This window comes from Hylobates moloch, unplaced genomic scaffold (assembly GCF_009828535.3).
Source record: "Hylobates moloch isolate HMO894 unplaced genomic scaffold, HMol_V3 SCAFFOLD_9, whole genome shotgun sequence".
NCBI lineage: Eukaryota > Metazoa > Chordata > Mammalia > Primates > Hylobatidae > Hylobates > Hylobates moloch.
Genome location: NW_026652284.1, coordinates 5332434 through 5357907, shown reverse-complemented (window position 1 = coordinate 5357907; position 25474 = coordinate 5332434). Strand labels below are relative to the sequence as shown.

Here is a 25474-nt window from a genome sequence, read left to right as displayed (position 1 = left end):
CACTCCACCCTCACCCCTCAGCTCAGCTCCCACATTCCCCTACTCCACCCTCACCCCCTCAGCTCAGCTCCTACATCCCCCCACTCCGCCCTCACCCCTCAGCCAGCAACACTTGTATGCGGTCCCTACAGAGGTTAGGAACTGTCTGATGAGGAGGAAGCCGCCAGACTCTGGAGGGAGATGGGGCTGGAGGTGGGACTTGGGGGTAGAAACCTATTGTGTGGGGTGAACTGTGTTCCCTGAAAGATCCACCCAAGTCCTAATCCCTGGTACCTGTCGATGTGGAATTATTTGGCAAAAGGGTTTTTGCAGATGTAATTAAGGTGGGAATCCTGTGATGAGGCCATCCTGGATTAGGATGGGCCCTAAATCCAATGACAACAAGTGTCCATATAAAAAGAGGAGACAGACACAGAAAAGTCCACGTGGCGATGGGGGCAGAATCTCGGGGGTGTGTCTACATGCCAAGGAACACTACCACTACGGGCAGCCACCAGGAGCCAGGAGCAAGGCCTGGAACACATGCTGCCTCGGTCTCCAGAGGGAACCAACCCTGCCCACACCTTGCCTTCTGGCTTCCTGATTCATGAGAGAATAAATAATGCTGTTTCAAGCCACCTTGCTTGTGGCACTAGGAAACTAATACACCCCCCAGGCTTAAAAACCCTCTAACGAAGCTGGGTGCAGCAATGCACATCTGCAGTACCAGCTACTTGGGAGGCCAAGGCGGGAGGATCACTTGAGCCCAGGAGTTTCAGACCAGACTTGGTAACACAGCAAGAGCCTGTCTCTTAAAAAAAAAAAACAACCCTCTAACCAGAGCAGGTTCTATGAGAAGCAGACAAACAATCTTCTTTTGTGGGAAGTGACCTCTTTACTAGGGGTCTGGACCCCGGTGGGCCCCAGCCCTGCTTCTGCTCCAACCTTGAGGCTGAAATGTCTGCAGCCCTCTCTGTATTTGCGTTGTGATCCAGGCACTGGGGGCTCCTCCCTGCTCTCCGGGGGATTGTAAGAATAAATAACAAATGGCTTCAAAGAGGATTGCCGTCCCATGACCACGTGACAGGGCATGAAAGATTAATATCTTGCCAGGCAGCGCTGCAGCAGCAATTTGAAAGGCAGCTTTACTCCACCACATCCATTAAAGGCCCTGCTGAATAAAAAGAGATGCAGAAGAAACCACTGCAAGCTGGGGCCAGCCATGCCTCTGCAATCACATAACCAGCAGACAAAAACATTTTTAAATGAAAATACTCATTGCTGGCGAGGTTGCGGTGAAACTATGACGAGGAGACGTGGCTGGTTCTGGGGCATGAGCTATACTACAACCGTTTTTGGAAAGAAATTGGGTAGTAGAAGTCCAGAGCTTGGGGTCCAGGAATCCTACCTCTGTGACTTTATCCTAATAGTTCAAGAGAGGAAATAAAGCGAGATGCACACAAATGCTTCCCACATCCTGATTCGGAAAAGTTAAGAGCTGCCGGATCTCTCAGGAAATAATGTTTAAGTGAATTATAGACAAACGGGAGGGTATAATGCGGCCACTCAGTGAGCGCTTCCGGCTGGGGAAGGGCTCGCGCTGAGAGTGGAGAAGGTGGACGGTACCCGCGTGTCTGCAGGGGCTGAAGGCACCCGAGCGAGCGAGTGGGGAGGAACCCCTGCTCCACACCACATGGACCCTGCCTCTGACCCCATGACCCTGCTCTGGTGAGGAGGGTCTGTGTGTGGGAAGCAGGGAAAGCAAGTTCCAGGGGTGGGATGGGGAATCCCGCAGGAGGCTCCGGCCACCCGGGCTTGTAGCACAGGCTCTGGAGCCCCTGGGGCCAGGCTGCTGGGGCTGTGGGCTGGCCTCGCCCCCATGTGGTTTCCCTTTACCTGGCGTCCTGGGGACTGTGGCTCAGGAGCAAGGCCAAGGGTGAGCACCCGCCCTGTGAACAAATCGCCTGGGGCGCAGGCTCAGGCGTCTGCTGTGGTCATGTTCTAGCTCTGTCCTCTGGTAGCTGTGTGACCTGAGACAAGGTCTAGGACCTGTTCTCACCCAGGACACAGAGACGGGAGGAGCTGAGGACTAAGAGCAAACGTGCAGAGGGGACGAAGCAGGGGGCCAGAGCCAGAGCAAATCTGCAACACAGGGCAGCTGCCAACTCAAAGGACAACAGTGACGGCAGAGTCCTTGACACTGCTGTCAGCATCGTCCAGAGTAGGGTGAAGCGCCTGCCTCCTCTTCCTGCAGGGGGGCAGCTGCTCTCGGCTGTCCAGCCCCCACCCAGTACCCCCTAGTCCTGGCAGGGCTGTAGCCCTTCAGCTCCCCTGGAAATCCACTCGAGGGACCTTGGCCTTCTCTGCCTGCCACCTGGGAACACCTGATGGGGAGGTACTGGGATGGTTTCTGCAGTTCAAAGGATTTACCTCCACATAATTAAGTGCCTCGTTTGTAAAAACACAAGCTGTGTCCTCATCGGCGATGTGGGCATCACGTATGGCTCAGGGGCTGGGACAGAGCCCTCAGTACAGATGACAGGCATCAGGGAGTCTGTGGCCACCAGCCACCGATGCCAGCTCAGGCCACAGCTGCCGCGGCAGGCACCTGGCTTTGTCTCATCCTCAGCTGCGGAGGTGCATCCCCGCCTCCTGCCAGCTCTGGCTGAGTGCCAGGCCCCAGAGGCCACGGCTGTCTCTGGCCTCCCCTGGGCACTGCCTGTTGTTCAGGGTGTTCAGAGCAGGATTGTATCTGGTGGGGAAGACCCCTTGGGGAGGATCCCTTGGTGTCACAGTTGGCCTCCGTTGGGCCAGGAGCCCTCTGGTCCTCCCTGGTTCTGAAGGCTTCTCCCTGCCTGCCATTGCCAGGGGAGATGAAATCAGGGAGCCAGTGCTGGAGACAATGTTTGCTGGCCTGTAGGAAGCTTAGGCTTGGTTCCAAGGCCTCATGACATGGCCGGGGCATTACCAGTCAGGCTGAGCTGGGGGACAGAGGTGATGGGGACAGCAGGCATGTTCTGCCCTCACGAGGCCCATAGTCTAGGCAGGGACAGATGCCAGCAGTCATCTGACTGCAGGGCGTGCTTGGAGAGACTACAGGACATCGAGGGGGCTCAGTCAGAGAGCTGCACCATGATCCTGGCTCTGTCAAGGATGAGTCCTCTGGCCTCAGTTTCCCTGTCTATAAAATGAGGAGTCTGGGCTGCACAGTGTCAAAGATTCAGAGAACCTAAAGGGGCTTTCTGAGGCTGCTGGCTCCAGGAGCCCAGGACCCAGTCCCACCACCACGTGAGCAACACTGCCCCACACTGGCTTATTTCTCTGTGTGTTCTGGGCTGCGTTAGAGACCAGGGATTCTGCCAAGCCTGGGGACAGGTGTTATCCTGGCCCCTCCAGAGCCTGGGGGGAAGGGTCCCCTGACCCGAGGCACCTCCTCTCCCGCTGCTCACACAGACAGCTCCTCAGAGACCCACCCCCATGGGTGTATCACGGGGCCCAGCCAGGCCCTCAGCACCCATACAGCCCAGCAGGTGGCTAGGCCACTCCAACAACTGGTGATCATGATTACCAGGTTGCCGGAGGGTTGGGGAGACCCTCTCCTAGGCATCCCTCCCAGTGGCACCCCCAGAGGCTTAGCCAGAACCTTCAGGCTCTGGGTGAGGCAGAGAATGAGGGCTGGTGGCACAGGCTCTGTGTGTCTGTGTGTGTGTTGGGAGTGTGTGTGTGTGTGTGTGTGTGTTGGGAGTGAGTGTGTGTGTGTGTGTGTGGTGATCACAGGCAGTTGGAGCAGCTCAGGGCTCCAAGGGCACCAAGGGCTCAGGGTAGGGCCTGGGGCCTCCAGGTCGCAAAGGGACCCTGGTCAGCTTCCCTCCACCCAGGCCAGATGAATGGCCCAGCTCAGCAGCACAGAGGAAGCAGGAGGCCTCTGTGAAAGATGTTCCGGACTCCAAGGTCCCTCCTTACCTGCCCTTGTCCCTCTCCCTGCAGTGCCCTGACACCCCATGCTATCTCTGCGCCTTTGGACCCCACTCTCCCTGCCTGTGAGGCCACAGCTATCCAGTGCTTCCCCCTTTCCTGACGATGTGAGATGGACGCTGTCAATGCTTTGGTGTGATGCTTTGGTGGTGGCCTGAGTGACGCCTTGGTGCCCTGGACCATATACCTCCTCCCGCTCTGATGTTGGCCCTGAGGGCAGCGACCTTGTCCTGGCTCCCGATTCGTGAGTTAATGAGGAGCAAGTGACATTCCCCAGGCCCTGGCCTCACTGTAGCACTGCCCAGGAGAGGGCTGTCCGTGCTGGCGTCACCAGGACCCCCAGGTGCTACTTCAGATTCCAACGGCCTACAGGCCCCTTTCTCCCAGCGATATTACTGTTTTTTTGTTTTTTTTTTCTTTTCTGGAAAGCCCCCATTCAGGGTCTATTGATAACTGTCACTCACAGCAGCAGAGCGGTGGGGGGTGGGGTTCACTCCTCACAGGAGCGGGCTCGCCTGCCCCAGTGGCCTCCCCAGACCCATCTTTTGGGATGGAGAGAGAGCATGGCAGCTCCCTGGAGCCTCTGAAGTGCCCCAGCACAGGGTGGCTGATGTCCCCTGGACACCCCCACTGCCTTTTAAGCAGGAAGGACGTAAATAAGGAGGCGTCCACTACTCCTTCAAGGAGCAAAGCACCCTGTGTCCCTGCGGAACGGGGAGGTTTTGAGTTGGGATTTGCAATTCCTGTTTTGGGCATCCTGTTTCCTTTGTAGGAGCAAAGGGACAACATGGCTCCGGGCCTCCTGTCTGTGACACCTGAATACCTCCTGGTCTGGGTGACTAAAAATACCTGCTACTCATTGCCATGGAAAGGCAATACCCTCTAGGGGGTGCAGGGGGCTGGCTAAGCAGAGGCGGGAGGCGCTGCAGGATCTATCTAGACAGACAGGGCGCAGGTAGGGCGCGGAGAGGGCCCAGATGGAGCACAGACAGGGTGCAGGCAGGGTGTGGATGGGGCACAGATGGGGCACAGACAAGGTGCAGATGGGGCACGGATGGCACAGACAGGGTGCAGAGACGGTGCAGACGGCAGAGCAGGATATGGATGGGGTGCAGGCAGGGTGCGGATGGGGCGCACACGGGGCACAGACAGGGCACAGGCAGGATGCGGATGGGGCACAGACAGGGCACAGATGGCACAGACAGGGTGCGGAGAGGGTGTAGACAGCGCAGGCAGGGTGTGGATGGGGCGCACACAGGGCACAGACAGGGTGCAGACATGGTGCAGATGGGGCACAATCAGGGCACAGGCAGGTGACAGACTCTGTATGGTCAGGCACAGGGTGGCGAGGACTGGCTCCTGTACTGACCCCTGGCCTCCTCTGCCATGGGCAAGTGCTCGGGCCATCAGTACCCCTGAACCAAACCACATTCCAAGAGATCTGGACACTAACAAGGCGCCCTGCCACGCATGGGAGGATGAAAGCACAATCTCAGATTCGAAGCTCACAGAAGTGCAGCAGCTCATTCCAGTAGAACGTGAGCTTCACATGTTCCCAAGAATTACAGAAACCCCCACAAAGCCCTTCTCGCCGGAGCTTTCAACCATCACAAGCAGCTTCCTCGTGTGCTTCCTTAAGAAGTAGAGGCGGGCAGGTTCACCGACAGACTAAAACGGCTAGGGAGTGTTTCTCAAAGCATGTTCTTGGAACCCCTGATCTGAGTCACCAGGGACTGGTGGCCAAGGAGCTTGCTAAGCTGCACCAGGACCCTGAGGGCTGGGCAGGCGCCACGCCCTACAAGCCTGCTGGGCACACCGATATCTCAGGACCGTCGGCCCACCCAGGCCCCAAGACTCCACAATTCTTACACAGAACGTAAAGCACTACGCAGCCAACCTGTGCAGGGCCACCAACAAGGCTAAGCCCCAGCCTGCAGTTCACGGGTGTCCCCAGAAATGCCCCCCATTAAGGCAGGAAATGGAAGAATCCGCTGTTGAAATAGTCTTTAAAAGGGCGGACACAAGAGGGTGCTGCTGGCAGTTGTGGTTAAGCAGCCAAGCGGCTTCATCTACGCCCGCCAGCCCCAGAGCCACCCTGTGACCTCACCTTCCTTTTCCTCCTTTCACGGTCAAATCTCTCCAGAGCCATTGGCGGCAAAGTCCAAAGGTTACCAGGGTGGACTTTGGCTTGGGGTCCTGGATCCTGCGCCTAGTAGCTTAGGGAAGCCACTTTGACTTTCAGTGTTTCTGCCTCAGTCAGACGGGGATAAGATGGTTGGCGAGTGCTTGGCAGCTAGTGGTGCTGAATCTGGGGTCCTGCGCCCCCTCGCCGCTCCTGGAAGCCCAGCTCTGCTTCCCCTCTCAACAGAGGCTGCCTCCTTGGCAGCAGCCAGCCCACCAGATGCAGCGGATACCTGCCTCATCCTCTATTTTCCTCTCCTCCCTGGGCTCTGGAAGAATCCAGGGTTCCCTACTGTCTTGACCTTCATCTTCCCTCTCAAACCCGTACCCTTGGCCACCCTTGGCACTACCCCTAGGTGACACTGTCAGGGCTGTGACCAGTGGGTAGGTGGCAGTCACCTCCAGGTCCCACCTCTCCTGTGAACCCCAGCCCTACCTTCTCAATGCCAGTGGGCACTGCTGTCCAAGACACAGACCTCGAAACCCAAGGTCAACCGAGCCCAGTCCTCCCCATCCAGAGGCCCCGATTCCGGCTCTGCCTCTTTCAGTCTGTGCAGCCCAGGTGGACCCAGCCAGAAAAGCTTGGGGGGCTCCAGGGCTCTCCTCTTCCCTCCCTCCCCATCACTGTCCAGCCCATGGTAGCCTTGGCCTTGATGCCCTCCCCATAGTCATCCTATTCACCCATATTCATGCCCTAGCCTGTGACTGCACTGGGCCTCTGGCCATTATCCAGCCTGCCTGGTCCTCCCTCTGTGACCTTGCCCATGCAGAGCCCTTTCCCAGACGGTCCTTTCCTAGCTCTGCCTATCACAACTTGCTTGTCTTTCAAGGTCCAGTTCAAATGTCCCCACTGCCCCCATGTCTCCTTCCCCATCAGCAGAGTTTTCTCTGACCATTCCGGGCATGTGGTCACTGCATCCCTTTCCTGGCTCTCAGCCCTAGAGGAGGGACGTGGGTCTTGCTCATTCTTGCTCCTTCAATTGTCTGCTGCTAAGATCTTTGCCCTTCACTGGTATGTATAGGTTTTAAGCAATGTTTTAAATTTAAATTTGTTTTCTGATGAATAGATTGAGCTGAGTCTCCTTGCCCATGCATTCTAGTTATTCCTTACCCTCCTGTATCTAGGAGGGGTGGCAAGAATATCACTTTCAGAGAGCCCCTGCCACGGCTGACTGTTTGGGATCACAGGGCTCCGAGGCAGAATTCTAGAGTCTTCTGTCCTAGGCTGCACTGACAGCCTGTGGATACCAGGGCCTGAGACTGCAATGAAAGATCATGAAGCTGCCAGGGGGTGGAAAATGAAAGCACATCCATGATGAAGGAGGGAGAGCATGGTCAGAGCATGGCTCTGCAACCCCCTTGGTGCCCAGGGGCTGCTGGAATCAGACAGACAGGTGGGCAGGTGTGCAGTAGGGGTCTGGCAGGCTTGTGGGCCCTCCACGAGGCCCAAGGTCAGGGAGAATAGGGCAAAGGGTGTCCCTCCCTCAGAGGGAGGCTGTTCCCTGCAGACCAGGGCAACGGGCCCTCCCCTCCTGCCCTCTCTTCCCCTTCCTTCCTGCCTTCCTACTCCACCGTGAAATCACTCAGCCGGGCTCTCCAGCTGAGAGACTGCCGAGAGGTCTCAGGAAACCACGCAGAAGGAAAGCCAGGTTCCTCTGCTCCGCTTTTCCTGGGGGCTCAGTTGGGCTGCCCAGGAACCACCTGAGCTCCAGGCAGGATGGTGGCTGGGGCTCTGCATCCGACTGGAAGAGGGGAAACTGACAGTTACCCAGCACCCACTATGTGCCAGGGAAGTCCCAGCCTCCTACAACGGAGGCACCAGTTCACCCATTCAGACAGAGGGAAACACGAATGATCTGTGTGGCTTAGCAGGCTAGAGAGCCAGAGACTCAGAGAGCTAAGTCTCTGGCAGGGAAAGAGCCCAGGCTGGTGACGCAGGACCCCTGCGGACCAGACCTCAGGGGTCTACAGGACCCAGGAAGTCGCTCCAGAAAACTGGCCCACGTGGAACGGGTTGAATCTGGTGCGGGATCTGAGAAGAAACCTGTGCCCGGCTCCCAGCCATGGAGTCGGATGATGGATCTCGGCCGCTCGGCAGTCAGGGCTCAAGATCACAGCCAGGAAAGCCTTCTCATTGGGTCCAGGTACAGGACAGCCAGGAAGGTGGTCCCCACCATTTCTCCACTTTTCCCAATCCTGTTTTATCTACAACCAGCATGGCATCAAAGCAGTTAGCTCTGTGGGTACCTGTGTGCTGGAGAAATGGAGGGGGCTGCCTGCAAGGAAACAGGTGCCAGGGAAGCTGGCAGGGTGGGCATGGGGCTGCTCTGTCACTGAAGACACACAGAACCCGGGTCTCTGGGGCTAACCACGTGGTCACTGCGCAGAGCAGGGAGTAGCCTCCTTAGACGCTGGCCAGCAGGGGTCTGAGTGGAAACCTGGGTGTGGCAGTGGCAGGGCACCCTCAGGCAGGGAGGGGCCTGAGCCCAGGGCTCATCCCATGGTGGGTGTGCAGGAAGAGGGAGGCTGGCCTTCATCTGGGCTCCCCAGGATGTGGCGAAGGACAAGAGGGCCCAGCATCTGCTCAGGCCCATGAGGCAGGGAGACTCACGCATCTGCCAAGCCCAGGCAGGCAGGAAAGCCTCGAGCCACCGGGCAGTGACAGGATGAAGCCCAGGTGTCCCACCCCACCTCCCCCAGTGTGCTGTTTCCTGGGGAACAAGGGCCCTGTTCCCTTTGCCTCCTCGGGACTGGCTGAGCAGAGACGGTGCATCTCTTAACCGACTCACCCCGAAGATGGGCCAGGAGGGGCCTGAACATGGCGGGTCGCCTGTCACCAAGGAAAGAGCAGTGTGGGGCTTCCCACGCCACGACAAAGGAGCGCTTCCATATCCCCCAGGGTCTGGGCCTGGGTCTCCCAGGACTCTTGGGAGACTCACCCCTGCAGAGGTGAGGATTTCAGGCATTCGACGGAGCTCAGGTGATGGCGGAGGGGGCACCTGCCACAGAGTTCTGGCAGGGCAGGAACAGAATCAAGGTTTCCTTGCTAGCTGGGAGGCCAGGATCAGTTTCACTGCTGCCCTGTGCCTCAGTTTCCCTATCCAGCCTCCCTTGCAGGGTTATTTACAAGTGCCTGAGGCGAACTGAGGTCATAAGTGTAGTTCCAGTGTGGGGAGGGTCCCTCCTCCCCTTCATCCCACCGCGGACCTGGTGTCCTCACTCTTCTCTAACTATGGGGCCATCTCTTTGAAGGCCACGAACAACAGTACCCTTGCACCAGGGCCTGCATGCCAGGCAGGACTGAGTCGCTGAGAAATCTCCATGGTAGTGGCACCTCCCGCTCCCAACAGCCCCTCCAGTGACTTGGACACACCCAAGGGCACTGGCTGCGTCCATGAATGTCAGCAACACCTCCAAGTGGCCTTCCGAAGGGACAGCCAGTCATGTCCTTGGGGTGCTGGCTTCCCCCAGCTTGGACAACCAAGGTATGAACTGGGCTCAAATAAGTAGGAAGTAGGGGGTCCAACCCAGCTCCGTCACTGCCTCTGTTGACCCTGGAGAAGCCTGTCCTTCCATTTAGTCCTCTGAGAGCAAGGATGACTGGCTGCTGGGTGCCAAGACCCAAGTCCTCCTGGTGGTGGGAGGGGGACTGGCGGGAACATGGGGTCTACGGCCCTAGACACCTCTGGCATCAATCCTTCTCGAATTGCCGCCCCCAGCTGCCCACTGTCCTGCCTCTTTATTCAGGGACACCAGGAAAACATTCACTCTGGGACCTCTGGCGACGTGAATATCACTGAGAATTTAGCTGAGGACCAAACACATGCCACTCCTGGCTACAGTCCCTGGAAACAGAAGCACAGTCCCCTGGTTCTCGCGAGGGAGCAGGCTCTCCTTTCACGCAGACAATGTGTTCCCAGTTACCACGGTAGAGCACCAACACACAGGAAGGTCTAGGGGAGGCCCCTCCCTCCAAGCCCAGGCCGGAAACTGCCAAATCAAAACTGTGTGGCACTTGCTTCCTCCTGAACCATTTGGGTCTTAGAAGATGACTGAAAAATGAAAGCGAGCAAGCCTTCTCTAGCTGGCCAGCCCATGGCACCCTTGGCCTTTCCAGCTCCCTAGCGCCATGGTCCATGTCCCATCTCCTGGGTGCAATGGCTTCTGTGCACACTGCTTCCCATCCAGGCTCCAAAATCCAGACCCAAGACGGTTCTGAACCAAGAAACACACGAAAAGGGTTTCACACTTTTTCACGACACCCCCCAACTCCAGTGCTTGGCTCAGTCCCCAGGTGTTGATTAGCACCTACAAAGCATTTGCTGAGTGGCGCAGGGAAAAAAAAATGGCCCTGGGCGTTAACAGGGAAGCCCCTACCATGCTGCTCTCGAGGGATGTGCTGCGGACCGAACACTGTCAGTGCCACTGAGGCTGAGTGTGGCCATGGAGAGCTGTCCCCAGAGAGAATGACAGGACCTGGAGGACGAAGTGCACTCTTAGGGCCCCACACTGCGAAAGCACAGGGCCAGGAGCTGCACAGGGCTCTGCAGCAGACACAGCCGCCAGGCGAGAATCAGGTGGGCAGATGTGACTCTCCACACGTAGGTCCCCAAACCCTGCAACCTGCAACGTGGGGCCTGAATGTGGCTTCCTTAGCAGAGTAGGAGCTTACTCTTGGCACTGGGGGAAAGGGGAGGGGTGAGGCTGGCGTTTTTGAGGGGGAGGAGAAGTTGCAGAGAAAGAAAAAATCCTGAAACGACAGACAGTGGGACAGCTGTGGCCTGAACTTGGTGTTCTTGCTCCTCGGATGTGGATGTATTAATTTCCATAAATGCTAATAGCCCATTTCCCCAAGAGCTATTACTTATGTCATCTCCCCTTGGACACAGTTCAACACAGGGCAGACAAATGAAAGGGAGGAAAAGGCAACCCCCATTGGCGGTCCCCAGCTTCTCAGCCCCCTCCCAACCAGGCAGCTCAAGTCTGGTTCCTAAGGTAGCCCTGCTAACCGCAGGGTCAAGACCCCTGCCTTCAGCTCCGTAGCCAGGTCCCTATCACGACAGGAAGCAAGAAAGTTACCAACCCCAAAAATGCTGAATCACAAAGTGAGACTGAGCAGGAAAGTGGGGGTGGGGAGGGAAGGAGACGGTGGCCAGGGAGGAAGGGTGCTAAGGGGCTTCCCACCTGGAGCACCCCGGGATGCTGTGGGCAAAGCACAGCCCCTGTAGGAGCCCCCAGGACAAATGCTAGGAGGAGGGACGCCAGGATGCGGCTGGTTGGCGGGGTGGGAAGGTGGGCAGGTACCCCGGCTGCTGCTACTGCCGCAGGACGCGGGGCAGCAGTGGGGTCTTTGCATCCTGGGAGCAGCAGCCGGTAGGGAGGTGCGGAAGTGCTTTGTGCCAAGGCCTGGCAGGAGGGAGAAGCTTAAGATAGGAGTAGGGTCTCAGGGTCAGAGGTGGCGGTCTGTGTGGTGTAAACAGCCCGAGGAACTGGTGCAGGAAGCAGGGTCACAGTCTTGGGGAGCAGGGTAAGGTGGTGAGAGCGTGCCTGCGGGGAGAGGTCGGAGGGGCTTGGGGCAGAATGGAAGGGTGGGGAAAGGGACCGGAGCGACACAGGGACAGGCAGCGAGAACGATGGATGAGCCTTGAGAAGCGACCAGGAGGAGAGATGGGGAGGACCGGGAACAGCACAGCGCCCCGGTGGGGCTGCGCAGAGGCCGGGAGAGGGGATGAGAGGAGGATGGAGGAAAGGGGAGGGCGAGGCTGCGAGGACCGGGGCGGGCAGAGATGGGGAAGAGGTGCACCGGGAAGAGGGACGGCGGCAGGGGCAGGGGTCAGGGATGCCAGCTGAAGGTTCGGGCGGGAGGACCGGGAAGGAAAGATAGAAAGGGATGGGGGAAGGGAGACGATGGAGGAGGTGAGGAGGCTGGAGAGGAGGTGAGACAGCGGCGGAGGCAGGGACGCAGGGCCGGGGACGAGGAGATGGAGACGGGACCGCGGCGCCTGCCGCAGCGCGGGCCTCGCGGATACCCGCCGCCGCCGTCCCGGCGCAGCTCGGTGGAAAGCGCGCCCCGCCGGGGTCTCCCCGGTACTCACCTGGGGGCTCCAGCTCCGGATCCTGTGCCCCGCGCCGGATCTTCCTTCCCGCCCTGCCCTTGCGACTTTAGCGCCCCCGAATCCCCCTAGCTCCTGCGGGTTCCGCCAGCAGCATCTTCACCTCGTGGGACGCCCGGGGCCACGCCTCTTCCAGCTTCTGACTGGCTATTGTTCACGCCAGTCACATTACCATTGGTTGAGGGGTCGTCGGACATGCAAAGCAGGATGGGCTCGCCGCCGCACCGATTGGCTGGCGCTCGCGAAGCGTAGCCCTCGACTTGGGCTCTGATTGGCTCCGCAGCCCTGACGGCGAAAGTGACGCGAGGCGGGTTCTTGGACTGAGTGTGCGGCGCGGCGCGCCGCCTTCCGAGGCTCTTCCCGCGGGTGGCAGCGGACGGGGCGCGCCCCTCGGCCAGTCCTCGGTCCTCAGGCCTGTGGCTCCGTTGAGCACCGGCTGCCGGGCCTCTGGGTCCGTCGAGTGGGGACTTCCTGAAAAGCGTGGGCTCCGTGGCCTCCGGCGCGGCTGCGGCCGGTCGGTGTCCTAGGTAACGCGGCCCGCGGCGGGCGGAACCATGTGGGCCGGCGCCGCGGGGGAGGTTGTACGCGGCCTCGAGGCGCAGGGGGCCGCGGTGTTGGCCGGAGCCTCGGAGTTCGGGGTAGGGTGGTCCACGCCGTCCCTGCGTGGGGGCCCGGTGCCTGGGGTGCCGCGGTGGCGCGCGGCGGGGGCTGTCCCCACGTCGGCCGCAGGCGTCCCCCCTCGTCGGGACACTTGGTGCGGCCGGGGCCGCTGGGTGCCGTTTGGCTACGTGGGTTCCCCTTCTGCCCTTGCCCTTTGCCGCCTGCCCCCTGGCCTCTCTGCAGCCCCTCGGCTGAAGGGAGCGCGGTACGGCCATGTCCTGGGCTTTAGCTCCCCGCGCCCTAGTGCGCGCGCATCCTTCCCGGGCCGGAGTCCGCGGACCCCGCCTGGCCGCGCCCGCCTGCCCGCCCCCCCGCCTCAAGCTCCGGCTGTCCGTTCCCCGCTGTGGCTCTGCGGCCTTGGGGCGTGCCTGCGAGGCTCTGTCCCCGGGGCCGTTCCGGCCTTCTGCGCCCCTTTCCTTCCCTGGGACCTCCCAGCCGACCCGGCCCGGAAATGCGCCACCCGCTCCCGCGTGCCCTTCCCCACTTGTGCAGGCTGCTCCCGCCCGCCCCCGGGCTTGCAGGCCCCCCCACTGCCCGAGATTCCTCGTGTCTGACTTCTTAGGAGACCGCTGCTTTCTGCCTCCGTGTGTCGCGATGTGTGGCTTTGGTGGACGTCTGTGAAGGAAATCCAGCCTCTCGCGTGTGCAGTTGGCAAAAGGAGGAGTATTTCTGATGTTGGTGGGCCCCGCCTCCCGGTCCTAACCCAGAGCTCCGTTCGTTGCACCTCCTCTGTGCAGTTTCCGAAGGTCACACTTGTGTCTTTTTTTTGTGTGCTAATTTGTGCCCTGTTTCTTTACATTCCGTGGGGGTAGCGAGCTTGTCTGCTGTGTTCAAGACCGTTTCTCCCGGGCGCAGGGTAGGTGCTGGAAGAATGCTCATGAATGAGGGAATTCCAGGCAGTGCTTAATCAAACCTCTGCTTCCGCAAAAGCTCCCCAAGGCATCTGGGTCTCAGGCATTACCCATTTTCCATTCTGGGAAGGAGGCTTTCCGGACCCTGACAGCGTCTCCCACCCCCTGCGTCTTCCTTTCCCTGGGAACTGCTGTCTGTGGACTTCAGCCCTGCTCACCTCTGCACCCTCCCGGGGGGCCTGTTGCTGCTCACAGTCACTTTCTTGTCTTTCTCCCCCACTGGCTTTCTAGGTGCTTGAAGACAGCACATTTGACAGCCTTCTTATGCACTGGAACACAAATGCTTGGGAAATAGTTGCTGAATAAATCAGCAGAAGCAGAGATCTCGGAGATTTCACAGCCCTCATTTTGGAGGTTGGAAACAGGTGGGGAGGCTGCGAGTTAAAGAGGAGAGAGCATTAGCCCTGGGTTCCTTTGGTGCTCTTACTCTTTCCCTTTGGGCCTCTCTTCTCCCTTGGCCTCTCCTGGCCTCCTTGATTGAGGTAGTGGAAGGTAGTTATAATAGCTTACAGTATTATATCTATAATACTATTATAATAGCTAGTTATAATAGCTACCTGTGTGACCTTGGATTGGCTGTTTATCCTCTCTGAGTCTCAGTGTTCTCATCTGTAAGATGGCAATAATGATGATTCTCATTTTGCAAAGTTGTTGGAATAGTAACCATAGAACGTGAGTTCCTATCTTGCATCAGGGGCTCATTAAAAGCGGGTATATTTTTTTCTTTTTTTTTTTTTCCTGGAGAGCCCACTGTACCCTTTTCTTGGGTTCAAGACCTGGAGCCCTCTCGATTTTCTCTTCTATTGTTGATTTGGCCCCAAAGGCCCCTCTGCACTTCCTCCAGGGCATTTGTATTTCATCCGTAAAAGACTTTTGCTGAGGACCCAGCCTGATGTCATGGAGCTCACAGTCTTGCAGGACTACAGCATAGCCCTGGTGAAGTGTGGTGGCTCTTCTGTCACCTGCCCTGTGTGGGAGCAGCCAGAGGTGGGGGTGGGGCTCTCGCTCTGAGGAGGGAGCATTTGGTTTGACTCCTAGAGGCCAGAGCAGAGGTGGAAAGGAGCAAGGAGCAGGTGGAAGGGCACCTGGAGAGGTTTGTGAGGTGCTGGGATGGCAGTGAGAGCCGCTGCAGGTGCTTGGGCTCCCACCTGCAGAGTCTCAGGTGTCACCTCCGCCTCCATGGCCCCTCAGACTATGACTGCCCTGCCTCCATATCCCGAGCCTCAGGACTTCCGTGTGAGTGGCAGGTGCTTTCGGAATGGATGCCCTTCTGCCTAGTGTCTGCCCTGCTAGTACAGCAGGGGGCCGGCATGCTTCATGCTCCCTGTGAGGGTGGACTGGCGTGTACACGTCCTTCAGCAGTGTCCTTGAGCCAAGTGTGGCACTGAGTCCTGCAGACAGCCAGGGAGAGGGCAGGAGGCACCAGGTCAGAAATCTGGGGCAGGTGTTAGCATGGGCATCTGCGTCAGGAGAGACTTCCTCTCTAAAATCCCCACCCAGGGCCATCACGGCCTGCATTGTGTATGAATACACCTCTGAATGTTATAAAACATCAGTGGGAAAGAAAAGCTTGAGGGTAGCTTTGCTAAAGCTTCAGTTTGATTCTGTGACCATTTACTGAGTTGTGATGGTACCAAGGACACAGGAGGAATGAGACTTCTTTCTTCAAGGACTTGGCCAGTGAGCAGTTCAACACAAGACAGGTGACAAATGCTGTGACCAAGGGAAGCACAGGGGCCATGTGAGCCTGGGGCCTGGACCCTGGGAGCACCTAGGAAGCCCTCCTGGAGGAGGTGGCCCTTGAGCTGGTATTGGTCAGGTGTCTTCTGCTTATAAGTCGTGGGCAGCTGTATGATTTCCTGTGGCTCCTGTAAGATAGTCCCACAGACTTGGTTGCTTAAAAGTAGCACAAATTTATTCTTTTCCAGTTAGGGAGGTCAGAAGTAAAAAGTCGGCTCTCCCTGTGGTGGCTCCTGGGGCTCTGGGCTGGCATGGTGTGGGCAGTTGTGGGCATTGGAGGAGAGACAGCCTGGGCTCAAGTCTCCCGGGGAAGACTGATGGCTCAGTGTGGGCCATGTGTTCCTCCTTGAACCAATCACTGCAGGCCTCTGGCTGGAATTGGGGAGCAGCTCTCCCCACACGTGGAATTGGGTCAGGGTCCTCCACAAAAGAAGGGAAGTTGAGCGACAAAAATAGCCCACAGAGAACAAAAAGGAACAAACCAGCGTGTGTGCCTGCTGGATTCACACAGGACCAGACTGAGTCTGGTCCTCTGAGGAATACCTGGCTCACGTGCAGCATCTGGGTGCACTGTGGGTGGAGGCGGGACCCTGGGCCAAGGATGCAGCATCTGGGTGCACTGTGGGTGAAGGCGGGACCCTGGGCCAAGGATGCAGCATCTGGGTGCACTGTGGGTGGAGGCGGGACCCTGGGCAAAGGCCCCTCTCAGGCTGCCTGGTCATGTCCTCTCGGTTCCCACACATGCCGGGAGCATGCAGGGGGTGAACCATTAGCACAACCCTTCTTAAACTTTTTGGTCTCAGATCCCTTTACCCTTTAAAAGATTATTGAGGACCCCAAAGAACTTTTGTTTATGTGAGTTATATCTACCAATGTTTACTGCCGTAGAAATTAAAATTGAGAAATGTTAAACATATTAATTTATTTAAAAATAACAAGGCTGTGACATGTTAACATAAAAACATTTTTTACAAAAACCAACTATATTATCCAAAACAAAAAGAAAAATTAGAAGAGTGAGATTCTTTTGCATTCTTGCAATTATCTTTACAGTCTCCTTAAAAGAGGACAGCTGAAGGCTCCTGTTTGCTTCTGTATTCAGTCTGTTGCCTTGTGTTGCCTTGGTTGAAGTATGTGAAGGAAATCCATCCCGATTTAGTTAGGGAGGAGCCGCTTGGGTCGTTGTGGATATTCTTTGCTGCTGCATTGAAACCCCACGAGTAGAAGTTTCTTAAGGATTTGTTCTAAAGCAGAGTCTCCACCATATGAATGAACTCTTCGTGCTCTGACATTAAAGTCCTTTGGTCTGTCTTGCACTTTGGGTGGATGTTTTATTCTTGCAGGATTTTGTACCATTACGCATTGTTCAGAAAATATTGGTTCATGGAGTCGTGCAGACCTTCCAACTATTGACACATTTAATGGTGTAACCTTAGAAGATCACGTTATATCACTGCCCCTCTCATCAGGAAAGTCTTGAAGAAGTGTGAAGCTAGTAGGCTCATGGTAGAGGACACAAATGTTCTTAATTCTAATTTTTGCTTGCAAACTCCATTTGTGTTACAATTGTTTTCCTGGAAGTGACATGCTCACTTTGTTCACGTTTGAGAAGATGTTTGCCAAGTACCCATGTTTGTCTTTCAGTCATTCTTCTTAGTGAAAATGGTGTTGAATAAAAAAAGCGGTGTGTTCAGCATGCAGCCCAGTCACAGCAAGGCTTCCCTGGGGATGACTGTTGCCTTTCAGTTTGCAGCAGAAATGCTTGTTGTGTATTTTCCATTTCATCTCACAAAATTAAGAACGTGTGTACTCAAAGGTCAAGATGTAATAAGATTAATAGTTTTTCCGGCGTCACCAAGGACGTTCTTATTTGAAGCTGCCTGTTCTTTTCTGTGAGAGGTTGGGAGGACCTCACTCAACCCAACCAGCCTTGGGTTGAGTGAGGCCCCAGTGGCTTTACCTGCTGCTGCCTCTGCCCCACCACGCCACATGGTGAAAGAGATAGCACCTGGGTGTCATGAAAATGGTTTCGACCTTGTAGAGCCCCTGACGATCCTGTTGAACCTTGGGCTTGGGGAATGTACTTAGAGAGCTACTGTCTTAGAAGGCCAAACCCACTGCTTTTTCTCCTTACTCGCCATTTTAGTTTACGGAATTCAACCTCTTCTTGAGGTTCAGATCTTTGGATTCTATGTCGGCTAGAGAAGATGTAGATCCTGGTCTGGCTGGACAGGATCAGATAACACTCAAAACGGGCCAAGACCCACCAAGAAGCTGGTAACACCTGAAACCTGTCCCCAAATGGCTTTAGCAACAAGAGACTTTGTCCATGTAGCTGAAGTGTCGTGTGGTGACCGGCCCAGGGCTCTAATAATGACATGGTGACCCAGTGGCCCTCGCTCCTACCTTTTCCTCTCTGCTTGTTTTTATGTGTGTCCTAAGGTGGCCCCGGGCAGTTTCAGACTGACCACCTCTTGGCCCAAGGGCTGTATTCCCTCTCTCATGCTCCCTGGGTCCCCTACAAGACGGTCCTATGCTAGGACTGTATTTCAGCAGCTACCCACCCCTGGTGTCCTTGTGTGTTACCCAACCTACACAGCTGAATAAAACATCCCTTCCTGTCCCCATCCGGAACCAGCCACAGAGGTCAGGAGAGTCGTGCCCTGAGTCTGGCCCACAGGGGTAGGGGTGGGGCAGAGGGTTCTCTGGAGGTAGACTTTATTTCTCCATTTTATTTTTATTTCTGAAAAGGTAATTTGCATAGTTCAAAGTTGACAAGGATACACAGGAAAAGTGAATCATCCCATGTCGACCCCAGGCACCTGGTGTATCACCCTAGTTACAGTGTGTTATTGTACAGCTTTCATAAATTCTAAGCAAATACAACAAATAAATATATCTATGTTTATTTTTCCTTTTTGAAATCAAATGGTACTTCCTAGGAGAGGCAGCTTGGGTGCCAGCCAGCAACAAAGTCCACTCTTCTGGGGTTTGCAGAGTGTAGGTTTGGGGGATGGAGGTTCCTCTGGGATTTAGTGGGAGGCAGAAGCCTTCAGGATTGCTGTGACCACTGTAGCCCTTATAGCTCTTCTCTTTATTTGAATACGACTGGCACAGGTCATCCGGGAAGCCCACGGGACCCTCAGGCGGGCAGGATGAACGACTGGCACAGGATCTTCACCCAAAACGTGCTTGTCCCTCCCCACCCACAGAGAGCGCGCCAGCCTTTGAAGGAATCCACAGCATTCCAGTGTGTCCTCAAGTGGCTGGACGGACCGATAATTAGGCAGGTAACAACATATGCTGTTAGCAAATGCATGCTATTGCTCTTAGCTGAGATGAGGCTTCCAGTTAACATACGGACGGTCCCTGGCTTACGATGGTTTGATTTTTGATTTTGCTACTTTATGGTGGTACCCATACAGCCATTCTGTTTTTCACTTTCAGTGCTGTTTTCAATACATTACATGAGATACCCAGCATTTTATTTAAAAATAGGATTTGTGTTAGATGACTTTGCCCAGTTGTAGGCGCATGCAAGTGTTCTGACCATGTTTAAGCTGGGCCACGCTAAGCTCTGATGTTCAGTAGGTTAAGGGTATTAAATGCATTTGAACTTATGATATTTTCAACTTACACAGGATAGAGTCCCATCATAGGTCAGAGAGCATCTGTATTGATTTTCACTTACTCGTCTGAGTCTTATACCAGCATACCCATTACCTTGGGCCTTGGCAGTATTCAGAGGCAAAGTGGCCCATCAGCAAAGAGAATCTGTGATTCAGTGACGTGGTCAGCACTTTTGACTCTGGGTAGGGTTTCTTTCTGCCCACGGTGGAGCAATTTAAAAACCCAAGTACTCTGATTTCCTGGGTTATTTCTGAGCTAGGTGGCCTTGTGCATGGCTCAGCATGGCCCGCTTTCAGCCTGGCAGTGAGGGCTGCAGGAGTTGAGCTCCGGGCATTCTGGCAGCTCTGTGCGTGGCTGGATGTACCACGGCCTTGGGCATGCTCAGGCCCAGGCCCTGATGGCGTCACATCCATCTGTGCCCTTCAGCTGGCGGGGAACCTGCTGGACAAGCTGGTGCTTCTGTGCTGCTGCCCACAGGACACCCACACGATTGAATTGTCCTCGTGAGGCCCAGTGGCCCGTGGGAATGCATGAGAAGGATCAGTCTTGCCATTGTCAACCCTTTTTACAGGATTTGGCTTGGCAAGGCCGTTTTCCTCTGCAGCTGGGAGAGTGATATTCACATATATTCAGTTGTTGGAGCCCTGGATCTGTGACTAATTTACTATTATTAAATCACTGATGTTGTGTATCGTTCAATTCCAAGCCCTTGGATTGAGCACCTGCTGTGTCTTTGCCACTGTGGTAGGTACTGTGGTGGCTGCTGCTTTTATAGCTTTACTTCCAGCACTTCACTGTGTTAATTCACTTAATCCTCAGAGCAGCTGTATGAAGTTACCACCACCTTACTCCCATTTTATAGAAGAGCAGCAGAACCTGCTAAGTAAGAGTGAAGCCAGCTGCCCAGGGCGACGGCTTTAGCTGGGATGCCATCCTCCTCGTCTGGCTCAGCCACCTTCTGGAAGCTCACAGGATAGTTGATAGCACTTCCCTCTTTCCTAGGAATTTTGCAAAGGAAATTTTATTTCCCCATTTCATTTTATTTTTATTTGTGAAAAGGTAATGCACGTAGTTGAAAGTTGACAAGCATACACAGGAAAAGTGACTCATCCCATGGCATCCCCAGGTACCTGGTATACCACCCTAGATACAGTGTGTTTTCCTATGACTTTCTTAAATTCTACGCAAATACAAGTAAATATACCTACGTTTATTTTTCCTTTTAAAAATGCAAATGGTACTTCCTGTATTCCGTTCTGTACCTTTCTTTCTTTTTTTTGAGATGAGGTCTCACTCTGTCGCCCAGGCTGTAGTGCAGTGGTGTGATCTCAGCTCACTGTAAACCTCCTCCCCCTGGGCTCAAGTGATCCTCCTTCCTCAGCCTGCCAAGTAGCTGGGACCACAGATGTGCGCCATCACGCCCGGCTAAATTTTTGTATTTTTGGTAGAGACGGGGTTTCATCATGTTGGCCAGGCTGGTTTCAAACTCCTGAGCTCAGGTGATCTGCCCACCTCAGCCTCCCAAAGTGCTGGGATTACAGGTGTAGCCACTATGCCTGGCTCTGTACCTTGCTTTTCAAAAAAATTCAGGCAGTATGTCTTATCGATCATTCATGTTATTACATGAAGAAAATTTTATTGTTCTTTCTTAAGACTGCAAGGTGTTTCTTTATATGAATAAGCCATCATTTATTGAGTGAGGCCGTGATTGATGAACTTTTAGACTTTTCCCAGTCATTTGCTATTATAGACGCTGCTACAGTGAATAACCTCATTTTTTTCATGTACAGATATGTCTGTAGAATAATTCCTAGAAGTGGAATTCCTGATCCAAAGTCATATGTTAAAAGTTATTTAAAACCCAGTTACATGTTGTTTACAAAAAAGTGCACTTTAAGCATAAAGACGTAAACAGGTTGCAAGTAGGGGTGGAAAAATATAAACCATGTACATACTAAGCAAAGAAAGCTTCGCGTCTATACTAGTATCAGAAAAAGTAGATTTCAAGATGAAGAGTATTCCCAGAAATAAAGGGGCACTTCATAAAGACAATGATCATCAAGGAAATGTAACCATCCCTAAATGTGTATGCACTTGTGTTAGGGGCCTCCAAGACCACCTCCCAGGTTTGAAGAGTCTCTAAGAGGACTCACATGACTCAGCATATAGTCATACTCTCAGCGAAGGTTTATGGCAGCAGAAGGATACAGAGCAAGATCAGCAAAGGGAGGAGGCATATGGGGGATGTCTGAGGGAAGAGGGTACAAGCTTCCAAGAGTCCTCTCTCAGTTGAGTCACACAGGATGCGTTTGATTCCTCCGGCAATGAATCGTAACAACACATGTGAGATGTTGTGTAGCATGTCCAAAATTCCAGACTCTCAGAAGGGAAACACGTGTTTAGCATGAGCCACAGTACATAAACAGTTTAGGCACAGTGAGCTCCTCTTACCAGTTAGGTGGTAGGAACTCTCTTGAAATCTAAGTTCCCAGACTCCAGCAAAAGGCCAGACTTCTAAGCTGGTCTTTCAGAGCATAACAGTCAGGTCTGCTCTGATAACTCTTTCGTACAAAAGAGCAAAATTGGACAGAACTAAAGGGAACTATATTCAGATTCATAATCGTGGTTGGAGACTTTTAACTCTTTTTCTCTCAACTATTGAAAAAACAAATAGACCAAAACACTCATAAGGATTTGGAAGCTCTGAAGAATGCTGTCAATCACCTTGTCATCTCTTAACGCTACTCCCAAGAAAGCTAGAGTACACATTCTTCCCAAGTGTACCGTCAATCACCCTGTCATCTCTTAAACACCACTCCCAACACAGCTAGAGAACATGTTCTTCCCAAGTTCATATGGGACAGTCACCAGATAGACCCTATGCTGGGCCATTAAAATGTCTCAATAAGTTTCAAAGGACCCAGATTATAGAGTATGTTTATCAACTACTGTGCTTTTAAGTTAGAAATAAATAATGTGAGATCTAGAAAATCCTCAAATAGGAAATTAACATACTGGATCAAAGAAGAATTCATAGGGAAATTAGAAAATAATTTGAACTGAGTAATGAAAGAAAATATACAGATTTATAGGATATAGCTAATACAGTTCTTTGAGGGAAATGTATAGCTTTACATGACTATATTAGAAAAGAAGAAGGTATAAAATCAGTGACCTCTGTTTCCTCCTTAACAACCTAAATAAAGGAACAAATTAGATACAAAGTAACTAGAAGGAAGGAAATGGTAAATACAGTTATGCATGGTTCCTTGACAGTGCGGACACGTTCTGAGAAATGGTGTTAGGTGATTTTGTCATTGTGCGAACATTATAGGATGTACTTACACAAACCTAGAGGGTAGAGCCTGCCTCACACCTAGGCTCCATGGTATAGCCTGTTGCTTCTAGGCTACAAACCTGTATGGCACATTACTGTACTGAATACTGTTGGCAATTGTAACACAACGGTATATCAAACATAGAAAAAACAGTAAAAACATAGTATTATAATCTTAAGGGGCCAGTCATATATAGTCTGTTGCTGATCGAAATGTCATTATGTTACACATGACTGTATATGAGCAGAAATCAGTAAAGGGCAAATAATAGAGAAAATCAGCAAAGCTAGAAGTTGATTCTCTATAAAGATTGATAAAATTGATCAACACACACACAAAAAAAGAGAAAACACAGACTACCAGTGTTAAAATGAAAGAAGCATCATGATAACGTACGCTACAGAGGTTAAAAATATAATGTTGAATTTTATCAGATACTAAAGGAAGAAATAAGATGAATTCTAGACAAACTCAGAAAATAGAGGAGGAGGGAACACTTCCCAGCTCATTTTTTGAGGCCACCATAATTCTGATACCCAGTCAAGGGTACTACAAAAAAAAGTACAGTCTTGTAACCCTCATGAATATTAACACAGCAGCTCTGAAAATATTAGTACAGCAAAGCCAGCAATATGTATAGAAGTTGGGGTATTAGGATCAAGTGGGACTTATTGCAGGAATGCAATGTTGTTTTATTTACAAAGATCAGTCAAAATACAATGTTTAAAAGAAGATAAATAGAACTTATATAAATTCTATAAATAGAGTTTGGAAATAGATGATAAAAAGGTTTGGTATAGATAGTCTTATAAGTTTGTATAATTTTAGTTGTTTTGAGAATTGATAGCATTAGATAATGGCCAAAGCTTGCTTCCCTGTGAAAGGTGTTAGCTGAAGAATATTACATGCTTGTTTTGAATTCAGGGCACTTTATTAATGATTTTAGTATATTTTTCTTACTGTCCCATTTACTTTTTTTGTTAAGTTTAATTTTACCTTGATCATTGATTGTATTTCTTTATTTTGGGATGAGTATTTCAATTCAGTTTGATATGTATTGGGCACCACGATATGTTAGGAACTGTGCAGATGACCCAGAGTTGCCTCTGCCCTATACTGTGACTTCAGGGAGCTCTCAGTGGATTCTTATTTGAATAGACTGGGTGTGAAGTAGCATAGAGGTGGCGGCGGGGGGTGGTTAGGATCGGCATTCTGGAAAGAAGCCCAAGCCAGTGACGATTCTGGGAGCCACGGGATCCTGCCTGAGGATGGCCTCCTGAGAGTGCAGGAGAGGAGGAGGAGGAGGTGGCGGCGCTGGGGGAACCCAGGCAGTCCCGAGTGAGGAGGGCACATGCAGAAGCTTTGCCTAGGTCCCAGGGACAGAGCAGGGAACAGACTATTCCAGGCTCGCGTCCTCACAGAGCTCACATTGTAGATTGGGGGCGGCAGACAGTCAACATGGAAAAGCCAGGGGATTGCTCTGGGGAGAGATGAGGCAGGCTCAGAGGGCAGGTCTGGATGCAGTAGGAGCTGAGGAGGAAGAGGGACCGAGGAGAAGAGGCAAGAGGACAGGGAGGTAGCGTGGTGATGGGAGCTGGGGGCCAGGCCCCAGCGCGTGGTGATGGGAGCTGGGCTTGGAGTCTTCAGACCTGCTGCCTGCCTTCCCTGTCCCCATGGATAACACCACCTCCCTCCAGCTTGCTTCACTTGAGATGTGAGATTCAGTGCTGGGCCTGGGAGGGCTGGGCCGGTGTAGACAGCTGGCCTTTCCCGCTTCTCTCCCTTCATGACCACGAAGCCGCTCCTGCGAAGCAGCAGAGCCCAGCAGTGCCTGCTTCCTGTCACCCTCCCTGCCCCTCCCTCTCTTGCCAGGTTGGTGGCAGCAGCCTCCTAATTGGCCCCTGCTTCCACTCCCGCCCCAGCATGGCAGCTGTGGGAATTTTCTTAAATCCCGAATCAGATTGTGTCATTTCTGCTTAGAATCTCTCCCTGGCCTCTCTGCATGGTTGGAGTGAAAGCCCAGCTTCTCCTCACGCTGTGAGGCCTGCCTGAACGCTCCTGCTCCTGGAGCTTATTCCTTCTCTCCTCCCTGGCCCAGCCTGCTGCAGTCCGGTGGGCTTTCTGCTTAGAATGTACCTGGGATTGGTTTCCATTCAGGGGTGGTGAGGCCAGCAGATCAGGAGACGACTGCAGCTGAGACCCTGTCTGTTACCCAGGGCTTCCAAGACGAGGGGCAGGCCATGTCCCACAGGCCACCTGGGGAGGCACAGGGTTGGTCAGGAGGCAGGAAGATGGAAGGGAGGTATGGGCAGAGACTTGATTATGGTTTTGTGGGAGGACTGGGCCAGGGAGGGTGAGCAGCTGGACAGGCTTGGCGTTGGCCAAGGAGAGTCATGTCGTGGTCTCTGAGGTGCAGGGATGGCCCGAGGTATCTGGTCACTGACCCTGAGAGATCAGGGCAGAGTGCGACTCCTGGTGTGTGTGAGCCAGACAGAGGGAGTGGGGCGTGTGGGCTCTGGACGGGTTGGTTTTCATGTCAGACACGTTCTGACAGCCTGCCATTTGCCACCCTAGGAATTAACCGGCTCTGGGGGACAGTCTGTCTCGTCACCGAGGCCCCAGATGCCAGGGCATCAGTAATACAGAAAATTAGAAAATACAGGCCGGGCATGGTGGCTCACCTCTGTAATCCCAGCACTTTGGGAGGCCGAGGCGGGCGGATCACTTGAGGACAGGAGATCGAGACCAGCCTGGCAAAACCCCCTCTCTACAAAAAGTACAAGTATTAGCTGGGTGTGGTGGAGTGCACCTGTGGTCCCAGCTGCTTGACAGGATGAGGCAGGCAGCTGCTTGACAGGATGAGGATTGCTTGAGCCTGGGAGGTGGAGGCTGCAGTGGCCAGACCTCCAGCCTGGGTGACAGATGAGACCCTTTTCTTTTTTTTTTT

General features: G+C 53.7%; 2 protein-coding genes across 6 annotated transcripts in view; one reads left to right on the top strand and one right to left on the bottom strand.

The window, feature by feature from the left end:
- KCNAB2 (potassium voltage-gated channel subfamily A regulatory beta subunit 2) overlaps window positions 1–12369 on the bottom strand; it is a 106790-nt gene extending 94421 nt beyond the window's left edge. For 2 of the 5 annotated variants that reach the window (XM_032758728.2, XM_058444625.1), the window contains exon 1: window positions 12231–12368. The gene's annotated coding sequence lies outside the window, so the exon portion shown is untranslated. Of the gene's footprint in view, window positions 1–12230 lie in introns of all 5 variants that reach the window. The other 3 variants (XM_032758729.2, XM_032758730.2, XM_032758727.2) reach the window with 2 other exon arrangements.
- Window positions 12370–13268: 899 nt separating this feature from the next.
- Window positions 13269–25474, top strand: part of NPHP4 (nephrocystin 4) — a 139537-nt gene continuing 127331 nt past the window's right edge. The window contains exons 1-2 of the mRNA XM_058444381.1: window positions 13269–14184; window positions 18677–18849. Of these exons, the coding sequence (XP_058300364.1) occupies window positions 18715–18849 (135 nt within the window). The 5' untranslated portion in view covers window positions 13269–14184; window positions 18677–18714. The remainder of the gene's footprint in view (window positions 14185–18676; window positions 18850–25474) is intronic.